Source organism: Sapajus apella, unplaced genomic scaffold, assembly GCF_009761245.1.
Source record: "Sapajus apella isolate SASKATOON/1434 unplaced genomic scaffold, GSC_monkey_1.0 scaffold29, whole genome shotgun sequence".
Taxonomy (NCBI): domain Eukaryota; kingdom Metazoa; phylum Chordata; class Mammalia; order Primates; family Cebidae; genus Sapajus; species Sapajus apella.
The window spans coordinates 8,014,039-8,028,417 of record NW_022436969.1 but is presented as its reverse complement, the minus strand read 5'-3'; the positions used below and the strand labels follow the sequence as shown (position 1 = coordinate 8,028,417).

General features: G+C 44.1%; 1 protein-coding gene across 4 annotated transcripts in view; it reads right to left on the bottom strand.

Annotated features, from left to right (window-relative positions):
- Positions 1-14,379, bottom strand: part of ANKRD29 (ankyrin repeat domain 29) — a 58,188-nt gene that overhangs the window by 32,379 nt on the left and 11,430 nt on the right. For 3 of the 4 annotated variants that reach the window (XM_032293188.1, XM_032293189.1, XM_032293190.1), the window contains exons 3-5: positions 12,755-12,853; positions 5,511-5,609; positions 712-810 (exon numbers count right to left, since the gene is read on the bottom strand). In XM_032293188.1, the coding sequence (XP_032149079.1) occupies positions 712-810; positions 5,511-5,609; positions 12,755-12,853 (297 nt within the window). The remainder of the gene's footprint in view (positions 1-711; positions 811-5,510; positions 5,610-12,754; positions 12,854-14,379) is intronic. The other variant, XM_032293191.1, reaches the window with a different exon arrangement.

Sequence of the window (14,379 nt, the reverse complement as noted above, 5' to 3'; positions counted from 1 at the left end):
ACAAAGATGGATAAATAAGATACATGGTTTCTTTCATTTTTGCGGGAGATGGGGGGTTGGAGGGAGGGGAGACAGAGTCTCACTGTGTCGCTCAGGCTGGAGTGCAATGGCGCGATCTCAGCTCACTACAATCTCCACCTCCTGGGTTCAACAGATTTTCCTGCCTCAGCCTCCTGAGTAGCTGGGATTACTGGTGCGTGCCACCATGCCCGGCTAATTTTTGTATTTTTAGTAAAAACAGGGTTTCACCATGTTGGTCAGGCTGGTCTCGAACTCCTGACTTTATGATCTACCCACCTCGGCCTCCCAAAGTGCTGGGAGCCACTGCGTGAGCCACCACACCTCGTCCTGTGGACATATGTGAAGAAGTGATTGTCAACTCTGGCTGCCCATTAGAATCATCTGGGGAGGTTTAAAAAAATACCAATTTCAAGGCTCACTCCAGACCAACAAAACTGGAGTCTCTGAAGGCACAGCTTGGGCAACAGGTAGTTCTTACATGTAGCCATGGCGTGAGCTACTGTGCCTGGCCAGATACACGGTTTCTATATAAAAAACCCCATCTGGTCCACTATATATTTTTTTCTTGACTCAGACCAAAGTCTTACTATCCATTAAGTATTTTTGAATTGGCATTTTTGGCATCTGGATTTAGACTGCAATTTCGTGCGTGATGAGGAATGTCCTAAAGCCCCCCTGAAATGCACTTACATAAAGTTGGTCATGGATGTTTGCTCCATGCTTCAGCAAGGTCTCCACCACCTGCATATGCCCGTACTGACTGGCAGCCAACAGGGCGGTGCCTCCATCCTGTGGACATGCAAAGTATAAACACATTAGAGGCGGTGCAGGCACGTATTTCACCAAGCAGATGCTCCTCACATACACAGAATTTAGGAAAAAGGTTTTCCCAAAGATAATAACAACAAACTCACTTTCCCTCTTTTTTTTTGAGATGGAGTCTCACACTGGTGCCCAGGCTGGAGTGCAGCGGTGCGATCTCTTGTCACTGTAACCTCTGCCTCCCAGGTTCAAGTGATTCCTTGCCTCAGCCTCCTGAGTAGCTGGGACTACAGGCATGTGTCACCATGCTTGGCTGACTTTTGTATTTTTAGTAGAGACAGGGATTCACTATGTTGGCCAGGCTGCTCTCGAACTCCTGACCTCAAGTGATCTGCCCGTTTTGGCCTCTCAAAGTGCTGGGATTAAAGGCATAAGCCACCGCATCCAGCCTACTTTCCCTCTTTTTTCCCTTTTACTTTTTTCTTTATAAGTATGGCAGAGTTCATCCTAAGGACAGGGTTATGTTGTATATGTGGATGGCTCGCTAGAGACATATTACAGTTATTTGACTAAGTAATTTATTATAAATTAATTTAGAAAATTCCTATGCCAAATGCAGAATCATCTGTTTGCTTCTCAATATGAGAAACACAGAGCAGAAAGTCTGTACCAAGTCTTGTCAGTTCTTCTTGAAATCATCAGAAGAGCCTCCCAGGGCTTCTGGCCAGAGACTCTCCTGGCAAATATCATCTTCTCTGTGTGATGTAAATCAGTGGCAGGTCACTGAGATTAAAGTGTTTTTATGGTGTAACCCTCTGGGGCCATTGTCCTCATGGGACAAGATCTGCACCCATTAAAAGAGCAGATAGCTATGGCACATTCCATGTGTCTCTCACTATCCTACTTAGTATTTTCCTTTGAACATGTGCCAATTTGTCCAGGCCTCTTTAAAAGTGTGGCCTTTAAAAGTAAGCAAAAGCCTGAAAACATGGCAAAACCCCATCTCTACAAATAATGCAAAAATTAGCCAGGGCATGGTTGGTATGCACCTGTAGTCCAGCAACTTGGGAGGCTGAGGTGGGAGGATTGATTGAGCCCGGGAAGTGGGAGTAGCAGTGAGCCAAGATCGTACCTCTGCACCCCAGCCTAGGTGACAGAGCGAGACCCTGTGTCAGAAAAGAAGAAAGAAAGAAAAAGAAAAGAAACCAACTAAGCAGAACACTGTAAAGTACAGGAGCTCTGATGTGGAATGGGATATTCCTGTGTTCCATCTACTCTGTTTTGATCTCAGCAGCCTAAACTAGAATGAGCTTTTCTACCAACCACATCACATTGCTTACTCATTGAGTTTGTGGTCGACTAAAACCCTTCATGGTTTTTCTTAGGTTCTACAGCTAAGGCATTCTCTTTTCCCATCAAGGGTTGTTCAATTGTTTGGCTCTTTGAACTGGACATCTGAGCTAATTATAATTCAAAAACACATAATCTGGTTCTAAAATATGAGTCATAAATGTAAGATATTGTAGTTTCTAAATTTGGACATAGGGTGTTTGTTCAAAATGCCTACTCATAGAGCTCCACCCTCAGCCCCACCTTCAGTAGGTCTGGGGTGAGATCCAGAAATATGCCTTTTGGCCAGTCATGTGGGTTGATTGTGTGAGCAGGTGGCAGGTAAGCCTCAAGTGGAAAAACACTGCTATAAGAGGTCTCGTGTTCATAGGCAGGTAATATCCCATGGGGCTGCATGTGATGTGGCTAGGTAGGGCTTCCCCAGGGACAGGCTCTGTGGTGGGGGAGGGTGCTTGAGATGGACTCTGAAGAGCGAGGAATGGAGAGGAGGGAGACTGAAGGCTCAGGCTGGTGGTGGATGGTGGTGGTGGGGAGGTATCACTAAATTGCATAACAGCAGGAATAAACACCATTTCTAAGTTTTGTCCTGTCAATTTTCCTAGCTGTTTGCCCAATAAAGTAACAGAAAAGATAAAATATGATGATTCTCATAGAACTGCTAACTTTTAATTTTGTATGTATGTCAGGGTCCTGCTCTGTTGCCCAGGCTGGCTGCAGTGGTGCAATAATGGCTCATTGCAGCCTTGAACTTTTGGGCTCAAGTGATCTTCCTGCCCTAGTGTCTTGACTAGCTGGTACTACAGGTGTATGCCACTGGGCTGGCTTTTAAAATATTTTTTACGTTTTATATAGATGGGGTGCCCAAGCTGGTCTGGAACTCTTGGGCTTAAGCAGTCCTCCTACCTCAGCCTCCTGAGTAGCTGGCATCACAATACCTGGCTAATTTTTTAAAAAATGCTTTATAGAGATAGGGTCTTGCTACATTACCCAGGATGGTCTCCAACTCCTGGTCTCAAGCAATCCTTCTACCTTGGCCTCCCGAAGTGCTGGGATTACAGGTGTGAGCCATCACACCCGGCCTCTTTTATGTAATTGTTAATTTTCTTTTTTTTGAGGCAGAGTTTCACTCTGTCATCCAGGCTGGAGTGCAGTGGTGCACTCATGACTCACTACAGCCTTGACCTCCCAGACTCAAGTGATCCTCTCATCTCAGCCTCCCAAGTAGCTAGGACTACGGGCACATGCCACCATGCCTGGCTAATTTTTGTATTTTTGGTAAAGACAGGGTTTCGCCATGTTGCCCAGGCTGGTCTTGAACTCCTGGGCTCCAACAATCTGCCTTCCTCAGCCTCCCAAAGTGCTAGGTGTCAGCCACCATGCCCAGGCTTTTTTATTTTTAAAAACACAGTTTGGGGGCATATAGATTTAGCAACAACGAGAACGATTGTTGAAGCAAAGTTTTGATGACAGAATCATATTAAAACTCAAAAGCCTCTCAGCCCTCTCTTCTTCCCATGGAAAGCTCTTGGATACCTGAAGCTGAAAGCTCTTGAAAACCTGTGGAATTGCTCATCCTGGGTTCTATGTTCCATGGATTTCTGGGATAGTACAAACTGGCTCATACACAAAGGCTTTAGCCAGTATTAACTTGTTAACCAAGCAGACTGAAGCAGTCATATGGTCACTTATGGTCATTGTGACCTTAGTTCAAAGAGTTGAGATCTAGGTTCATAGAACTTTACTTTCTATTTTTAGTTACATCACTTTTGTAATACAAAATAGAACAATAATGTGAAAAAATATAGTATTACTGTATGTTATACTCAATACATTTGGAGACATATACATAGTACAACAGCAGGTTTCAGAAAAGACAAAACCTTATATGAAATTCACATCTACTTAATGGTTAGAATTTTATTTATTTATTTTTAATTTTTTTGAGACAGGGTCTTCCTCTGTGACCCAGGCTGGACTGCAGTGGCACAACCATGGCTCACTGATGCCTTGACCTCTCAAGCTCAAGTGATCTGCCCACCTCAGCCTCCCAAATAGCTGGGACTATAGCCATGTGCCACCACACCCAGCTAATTCTTTTTTTCTTTCTTTCTTCTTCTTCTTTTTAAATAGAGACAAGGGCTTGCTTTGTTGTCCAGGCTGGTCTTGAACTCCTGAGTTCAAGCTATTCTCCTGCCTTAGCTTCCCAAAGTGCTGGGATTACAGGCATGAGCCACCTTGGCCAGCTCCAGTAGTTACCATTCCCACTGGAAACTCCCTTGATATCTACACAGTACACCAAAAGGATTAACTAAGAAAACCTAAAAATTTCCAACTTGGGCAAATTTTCAGGAATTTAAAAATTATAATTAAGCTAGAAATGAACTGCCAATTACAAAAACCTTATGGCAGTTCAAATTCTGCTACTACAAAATTTTATCATGTAAAACCATACTGTGAACACGAAATTGACCTTTCTACAGTCTCAGCTTTCTTATCTGTATGTCAAAAATGAAAATCAATTACTTCTTTTTGTTTTTCGAGATGGAGTCTTGCTTTGTCACCCAGGCTGGAGTGCAATGGTGAGATCTCGGCTCACTGCAACCTTGGCCTCCCAGGTTCAAGAGATTCTCCTGCCTCAGCCTCCTGAGTAGCTGGGATTACAGGCGTGCACCACCATGCCTGGCTAATTTTTTTTTTTTTTTTTTTTTTTGTATTTTTAGTAGAGACAGGGTTTCACCATATTGGTCAGGCTGGTCTCAAACTCCTGACATAGTGATCTGCCTGCCTCGGCCTCCCAAAGTGCTGGGATTACAGGCGTGAACCACTGTACCCAACCAATTACTTCTTTAAAGGAAGAACCACTATATAGCTTCCCAACTATATAAACTGTAACTATGTATTATGTAGTTCAGTGAGGACAGCTCATCAAAGTAAGCTGCCTGCCAAACCACCCTCTTTAGAAATCTATCAGATATAGTAGGATCAGATTAATTCTTCCAACAATTCCTATCACAGTCTCAAAATTAATCTTAAGTGGGAAAAAGCACATGGAAACAGGGAAAGTTAGAAAGCCACTGCTACTGTGTCCCTCCTGGTTACAAAATTTAATGTTCTACAGTAGAAAGGTATCAGTTCAAGAAAGGATGTAAATAATTCCCCATAAAATTTTCCAATTGTGAACCCAGAGTAAAAATGTCATGTTTTGAATCAAACCCTTAGAACTACTCCTGAACCATTACAAGTAACCTTAAGGAAATCCACTTAGGTTTGAAATCTTGTAAGAAGGAAAACACAAAGTTGTACCGTAGATGAAGGGAAAAGCAATACCTATGGCTGCTGAAATTCTTCAGAATACAAAATCAAGAAGGTTATCTTACTTTGGTCCTAAATTCAGTGGATGCTCCAAATCCAAAGAGAAATCTCACGACATCATTATGGCCTTGCTGGGCGGCAAAGAATAGGGCAGTTGTACCTGACTGGGAGAGAGGGAGAGGCTAGTTTTAAAAGACATTTGGTTATATTACATTTGAATTGAACATCTGCAAAGAAAGCAAAACAATATCCTTGCATATAAACCTTCTCATCTAGGAAGGGGCTACATTTCAACAGACTCTTATTTTTTGGTCAGAGAAGTGACAAAAGAAAAGGAAAACTTTATTCTTAGTGAAATAGGATGAATGGTGGCTCCTCAAAAGACTTGTCCTCATCCTGAAACTTGTGAATATTACCTTCTATGGCAAAAGACGTGATTCAGTTAAGGGTTTTGAGAAGAGCTTATCCTGGGTTATCTGGGTGGGTCCTAAATCTAATGACAAGTGTCCTCCTAAGAGTGAGGCAGAGGCACTACTCACAATAGCTAAAATGTGGAAGCCACTTAAGTGTCCATCTATGGATGAATGGACAAGCAAAATGTGACATATCCATACAATGGACCATTACTTAGCTAAAAAGGAAAGGAAATTCTGACATATGCTAAATGGATGAGCCTTGATAACATTATGCTAAGTGAAATAAGCCAGTCACAAAAGGCCAACAACTATATATGATTCTACTGTGAGATCTTTTATTCATTCATTCATTCATTCATTCATTCATTCATTCGAGACAGAATCTTGCTCTGTCACCCAGACTGGAGTGCAGTGGCACCATCTCAGCTCACTGCAACCTCTGCCTCCCAGGTTCAAGTGATTCTCATGCCTCAGTCTCCCAAGTAGCTGTGATTACAGGCGCATACCACCACACTTGGCTAGTTTTTGTGTTTTTAGTAGAAACAGGGTTTCACCATGTTGACCAGGCTGGTCTTGAAGTCTGGCCTCAAGTGATCTGCCCACCTTGGCCTCCCAAAGTGCTGGGGTTACAGGCATGAGCCACTGCACCTGGCCTATTGTGATATCTAAACTGGTCAGAGTCACAGAACCGGAAAGTAGGATGCTTGTTGCCAGGGCCTGGGGGAAAGGGGAATATGGGAAGTTATTATTTAATGGATTCAGAGTTGCAGTTTTACAAAATGAAAAGAGTTATAGAGATAGATGGATGGTGATGTGATTGTACAACATTATGAATGTATTTAATAAGACTGAACTGTACACTTAAAAATGGCTAAGAGGGTAAAGTTTACATTATATGCATTTTACCACAATGAAAAACAATAAATATATTTTTTAAAAGAGAGGCAAAGGATGACCAGGCATGGTGGCTCATACCTGTAATCCCAGCACTTTGGGAGGCCGAGGCGGGTGGATTGCCTGAGGTTGGGAGTTTGAGACCAGCCTGGACAGCACAGTAAAACCCCATCTCTGCTAAAAATACAAAAATTAGCTGGGTGTTGTGGCACATGGCTGCAATCCCAGCTATTTGGGAAGCTGAGGCAGGAGAATTGCTTAAGCCCGGGAGGCAGAGGTTGCAGTGAGCCGAGATTGTGCAATGCACTCCAGCCTGGGCAACAGAGCAAGAGTCCATCTCAAAAAAGACAGAAAAAAAAAAAAAAGTGAGGCAAAGGGATATTTGACCCAGAGAGAGGGCAATGTGACCACATAGGCAGAGACTGGAGAGCTGTGGCCATGAGGAGAGTGCTGACAGCCACCAGGAGCTGGAAGAGGCAAGGAAGGGAATCTCCTCAGGAGCCTCCAGGACAAGTGTGGTACAGCCCACACCTTGATTTTGGACTTCTGTGCTCCAGATCTGAGAGAATCAATTCCTAATGTTTGAAGCCACCCATTTGTGCTAATTTGTTACAGCAGCCCTTGAAAACTAAAGGTATTTGTTACAGTGTTTGGTAAACACAAGCATTCATTGATAGAGGGGAGAATTCCAGTTACAAAGTTTAGTGCCCCAGAGTAGAAGACTACTTGTACAAGAAGGAAAATAAGTAATTTACCCACAAACTTCTCCAAATGCGCAAGCCCAGAGTAAGAATGAGCTCAAAACATTTCTTAAAATGGGACATAATAACAAGAAACAGCCTGATTCCAACATTTAAACTGATCATGATATTCTGAGACATAGTTTTTAGCATGCTTCTTAACTACTTTTGCAAGCCTGCTCAAAGATTGGTATCCAAACCATTGTGTAATATGAGCAAAATCATGATACAATTTTTGTGGGCAACATACATTTTTCCTATAGTGATACTTTTCACTTTTGAGCTTGGAGCTTGGGACAAAGCTAACACTACTCTTTACCAGGCGTAGTGAAAAGAAACCCCTTTTTCCATAGTTTACCCAAAGCTGTTAAGGTGGTAGGTCTCACTCGTGTGAAAAGCATATGTGTGTGTGTGTGGGATGGGAGTGAGGACAATAAGACCCACTGAGACAGGCAGGATTTACCCACTTGGTTGCCTGTTTTTTAATGTGGTCTAGAAAAAAAAAGCCCCTTACTCAAGCTGCAGCTTGCCTAACTTCCCGCTGATGGCAGCAGTGGTCTGTCTGGAGCAGCAGCTGTGAAGATGCAGGATGCCGCAGGGGAGGTGCAGCTGGGGTTGCCTGCTCCTCAGGTCCAGCTCCTCGAGCTGGAAGCAGGTGGGAGCCCTGCCACCCTTACTGAGTTGACTGGGTGGGAGCAGCCATGCCCAGCTGCGGCTCTGGTTTTGGGCATCCCTGTGTTCTCTGGGCCTGGGAAGCCCCCACTCCCTGCCCCTGCAGGCTTGGAAGTGACGGCTCTTGCTCCCTGGCCTCTTCCCACTCCTGGCACCTGCTCCAGTGTGGAGCAAAGTTGTAGCCGAGCCCGGGTACTGTCTGTCATGACCTGGCTAGGAGTATGTGTGCTTGAGGTGGTGCTGACATGCCAGCCCGGCCCCCCCACCTTGGTCCCCTCTGGAATTTGGGTGCCAACAAGCACAGGAGGGAGGCCAAGGGGCTGAGGGCAGCTAGGTGTGGGCCTGTAGGCACTCCTTGGCAGGAACAGTCTGGATGGCATGTTGATGGTGAGAGGCAGACAGGTTCCCACCCATGGCTGCCCACGGACCAATTAACACGCACTTCCTCCTCTCTGAGCCCATAAAAACCCCTGACTCAGCCAGATTCACACAGATGTCTGGACTACCAGCTGCTGGAAGGATCTACCCACTGTGGGTCTCCTGTCACTCAGAGCTGGACATAGAGGTCAGGACTACCAGCTGTGGGATGGAGCTATCCATTTCAGGTCTCCTCAAATTGTCTGGATGACCTGTCTGTGGAAAGGAGCTACCCAATTTGGGTCTCCTGAGAGCTGTTCTGTCACTCAGTGAAGCTCCTCTCCACCTTGCTCACCCTCCAGTTGTCTGCATACCTCATTCTTCTTGGATGCAAGACAAGAATTCAGGACCTGCTGAATGACCCTGTTTATAAACAAACAGGGCTGAAACAAGCCCCCTGCTTGCCACATTGCAGGCGAAGAGGAGTGAGGAGCTGTGGCCTTTTGTGGAACCCAGACCTAGGGACTCCCCAAACCAGGGCTGTGACACCCTCTTTGGGGCTCTGTGGTTCCTGGTGTCTCCAAGCTTCCAGGCACCATCACGTTCCCTGGTGCCTATGGTAGAAGCCACTTGGGGTACGCATGGTCCAGCTGCAGCCTCACAAAGAGCGGGCACCTGTGCCAATGCCTGGAGCTGCCTGCCTTGCCACAGCTGGCATGCCTGGTTGTGCGCAGCAGCTGGACCCCATGCTTGCTCACATACCTGGCTTGCCCTTGGCAGGCATGGAACCTGGGCTGGTAGTGTGAACCGAGAGCAGGCTGCTGGGCCAAGAGGGCAGAATGAGCTCAGTGGGCCTGAGCAATACTCAGGCAGAAGGTACTGCCGGCCACAGAGGTTTCCAGCTGGCAAAGTCACACCCTAAGGATCCTGTGACAGTCAATCAGCAACAAAAGACCCAAGAAACTAACTACAAGTTCTCACTTTAGGTGGGTAGGGACTTCCCGGGGCTCTGCATGCACAGTTAGACTTAAACTTAAACTTATAGTCACCTCTTCCTTATCTTAATGCTAAAATCATTCCTGAAGGTGGAGATTTAAAATGCTAATGTTACATGTGATGCATGAAAAGCATATTGAGCTACTGTGCAAGTGCTACAGAAACCCCTCCTATACATGCCACGACTAAACGCTTCCCTATAAAAAGATCCTATAAAACGAACCCACATATGTCTCTTGGGGAGCAGCCAACCCTTTTTCTTTCCATAATGGAACCTGGTTCCCTCATGCACAAGCTAAATAAACTTTCTCTTTGCTATCTGATGATCTCTCTTGACTTCTATCCTGGGAGAGTACAAGAATCTAGGGTGCTGATAACACCACCACTGAGGCAGAACATGGAACACCTTCCCAGATAGATACAACCCACTACATCAGGCTGTGTCTCAGGAAGGCACAGATATCGTGAGATTCTGCCCCAGGAAGGCATAGGCATCATGACCATTCACAGGGCCTTTCTGTCTGCAATGCAGGTGTGATTTTCTCCTTGGTTCTCACAGAAATAAGTGGGAAGCATCTTCCCACTGCTTTGTTACAGTTGAGGATGCCGGGTTCCAGAAACCTTAGGGAGTCAACAGTTCTGGAGGAAGAAACCTGGCTAGAATAGGAAAACTCTCCCCTTCTCAATAGACATTACATTTCAGAGACTACCAAAGGTCTTTTCTAGGAGTTGTTTCTTTAGTAGGAAAAAGGATTTTTCAATAAGCTTTCTTGATATATTAATTATATAAATTATCAATGTTTCTTTAGTATGAAAAAGGATTTTTTCAATAAGCTTTCTTGACATATTAATTATATAAATCATTGCTACAGCAGTTTGAGCCAATTTTAGACCATACATACTATCAGTCATTCTGTACCTTAATACAGCAATCTGTAGATAATAGGATCTAGACCTTAGTCTTGAATGTGAATAAAAGTTTTAAATATGTGTGCCTTACTACACAAACCCAGGGCTTCATGCTAACTGCATTTGTAGCCCCTATGCCTGAGAGGTGTCATCAGCCAATGTGGGTTCTTTAAAGCAATAGTCTTTCAGGAACTCTAGCTTCCAGTTTGTCTCTCTAGCAAGCTCTGTGTATTTAGACAGCCAACCTGAGCAAGGAGTGGCAGGTAGTTTTTTTAGGAGACAAATATTCTGATATTGCAAAGTGGATCAAGGATTAACAATGGATCAAGGCAGAAGTCTGCCATAGGATTAAGTTTCAAAGCACTGCAAGTCACTCTTCTACCTTCCAAAACTGGTGCAGGAGGCTGGGGTCTGCCTTTGACTTGGCAGCCCTCTTGGCCCAGATTGGCACAGTCCCAGGAAATTCAGGGACTGCCAGGAACTTACATAGCACCAACATTTGAGCCACACACAGATTACCTTTAAGCTGAGTATACTTTGGTAAATCTTCAAAGGCTTTTGTTCTCTGTAGTTTCATCTCCAAGATTAGTTGAGCAATTAGAACCAAATGGATAAATATAAAACCATAAAAACCATTGACTGGCTAGAAATCAAATACTTCTCTCTTCTTCTAGCTGCTTTTCTCAGTTGTTTCAAAGAGATTTTTATGCACATTGAATTGTCTGTCAGGATAAAGTTTTTAAAGTAAACCAGATCTGGACCATATTGTTTTGATTAGAGAAAATCTGTCTTTTCTTTAAAGTTGTAATAAACAAAGACTATAAAACAGAGAAGAAAAATAGAAAGATTAAAGTAACTTTAAACTATAATTCTAAATGGGTCCAGATATTTTCAACCCACAGGAAAATTAAGTGCTGAAGTGAAAATGACCTAAAACAATGATCTAATGTTATTATGGAAATTGCACCAAAGAATCTGTTTGTGAGAATATTACATTTGCTGTAGTCTCTTTATACTGCTCCTCTCAACAGACCAGGCTTGTTGATTCAGGGCTACAAAGACCCAGACCCAGATTCTGTATGTCACTCTTTCATGGTCCACAGCCAAGGCCTCTAATACCCAGACGGGTGATGGGAAGGACATCTGGATGTGCCTTGGAACTCTATTTTTGAGTCAGGGTCATGCTGTGTCACCCAGGCTGGAGTGCAGTAGTGCAATCATGGCTCACTGCAGCCTGGAACTTCTGGGCTTAAATAAGCCTCTAACCTCAGCCTGCCAAGTAATTGGTACTATAGGTATGGGCTACGACATCAGGCTAAATTTTTAAATCTTTTTATAGAGATGGGGTCTTGCTATGTTGCCCAGGCATACGTTACACCTGGAGCTCTTGACACAGCCCTGAGACCTGATGTGTCTTAATTTATTCTACTCAGAGGTGATGGTCCAGACTGGAAGAAAGATATACTGGCTTGATGAAAGTTTGGTTGGTGAACTGTTTTTCTAAAATGTTGCAATGCAGGACCTGGGATAAAATAAAGCTGGGCCAAGAAAAACCAAGTGGTTCAGTCTGGACTTGCCCAGAAAGCCCATCTCAGGTCTGAGTCAGAGTGAAATGAGGTCAGAGGCACTCTAGGGATGACCTGAGCGTTTGTCTCCACAAAGATTAGTTTACCAGGTCCCAGGCCGACTTGGAAATATACGAATGGAGCCTTCTTAGAATTCTACTAAGCACCACAGTATGTTAAAATGTCCTGGCCTCCCTTCTGCTTCTCTAGATTAGACTAAGGATGGATTCTCAAGTGAGACCAAACTCTCAAGATTGTCCTTGAATGAAGTATGGGAACAGGCTCACATTTTAGTCCAATGTTCACCCACATGGCTTTTTTCAGGACAGCGTATTTAATCCATGGTCAGAGAGAAATCCTTTGAAAATATGCTTTGGGGAGGATGATTGAGACATCCTAGCAAGTTAGCCTCATTACAAATAGGTTGGTGACTCAACTCTTCCAAAAATATAATTATCTGTATGAAAATGCCATAAATCCTACAGTATCTCATTCCAAGGGAAAAATGAAGAACTGACTTATGTTTGACAAAAAAAAAAATTGTATGGGTGTTTATGGGCAGGTAGTAAGAGGTTTGGTTACCTCAGATGTGCCCGCTGGTATGCTGCTGGACCTCATTTTAGGCAGAATAAACTCTGCAATGGGCTTTAACGTGGGAGAAAAGCAATGATGACTCTTGGCCCCCATACCAGTTCACTATCATGAAAACTTCAGATCTCTGAGCCTGGTCATTTTTCTTCAAGTGCAAAGCCTGACTTACCTCTCTCTGGAGATTGATGTCTGCTCCTTGCAGAACCAGCTCCCTCACACAGTCTATGTGGCCAGCATAGGCAGCAACCATCAGGAGTGTGGTGCCGTGCTGGATGGAGGAGAGACAGATGAACAGTTAGGCCACTGTTATGTCAGGGAGAAGGGTCCTAGGAAAGACGCTGCAGAGATGTCAGCTCCACTCAGAAAACATCCAAGGGCAAATTTCCCTGCAGTGATGAAAGTTCTCATGAATAATCTCATCATGCAGTCTAGATGGGAAAAAGCAAAGAGACAAATTGCTGAGGTTGGGATTTTTGATGTAAAAATTCACTTACTTCCATTACCTTCAGAAGCACAGTCCAAATGAACCATAGTTATTGCATTTTAAGGCAGCAATGATATAAAGCTCTCATTTTATGAGTCCTATTAAATGATTCCTGACCCAAAATATTGCTATTAATATAAAAGAAACATTAAATGGTACCATCTGATTTTCTGTATTTAAAAGTCTTCATCATCAGAACAGTTCAGGTAAAGATGTACGGCACCATAGTGAAATGAGAGACTAGAGAGCTGAGAGTCAGGAGCCGTTGGGGCTAAGCCCACCTCTGTCACTGACCAGCAGTATACCTGGGCACGTTGATTACAATTACTTGGACTCATTTATTTCATTTTAAAAATGGGGGGTTGGATGGGATGATCACCAAAGTCTTTCCCAGCTTTAAGATGCAAGGACTTGAGGTATACTATGTGATATGGACCCTTCTAATTGAAGTGGGCATTTGCAGTTTGATTTACAGTTGTTTTCAAGCGCTTGAATTGTCACCTCTGCATATTCAGCAACCTGCCTCTCAGAAGTAGATGATGAGAGAGACAGATGGCTCTGCACACAGGGGAGGCTTATTAGGTATAGGGTAATGAAGTGAATTTTGGAGGCATTGTGTTATTTTCATCTAAAGATTTTGTAGGAAGGCAGTATTGCTGAGTAGTCACTGATACTGTTTGTTGGAAAAGTTTGAACAGTCATACTTGAGGCTAGGAACAATTCCTAAGGAAGCCCTGTTAGCCTCTCCTTGAATTTCAGGGGCTCTCACATGCCTCCTAGGTGATCCTGGGGCTTGGCTCTGTTAGCAATGGTAGTACTCATGGAGAGATCAATTAGCACCATAGAATACCATCCTGGGACTGGGACTCCATGTTCAGGTGGCACGTGGAGGAGACAGAAACCCAGCCACTGACATTCCGAGGGGAACAAAGGCCTGTACTGCTTCCCAACAGCTCCCTGCCCCTCAGTCACCACCAGCCTCAGAGGCCCTTTCAAAGTAAACGGGGTATCTGAAATCACCATCATTTAGACTTGCTCCTTTGGATTAAGGAATCATCTCTCCAGAAAGCTCCTGATAAAATAACTTTTTGTTAAAACAAGTTAGTGTCTATTCAAAGAAGCACAAATTTGGTCAAAATATCTACTGGCCACCCAGCAGACAGGACAGAGTGTGAGCACTAAGGGAAAGGAGCTGGTGGCTCAAGTGACTCCTGACGTGGAAAGTGTGCTGAAAAGGCTGGGAATGTGAGGTGCTGTCTGGGGGCGGAATGTGAGGTGCTGTCTGGGGGCAGAATGTACGCAACACTGCA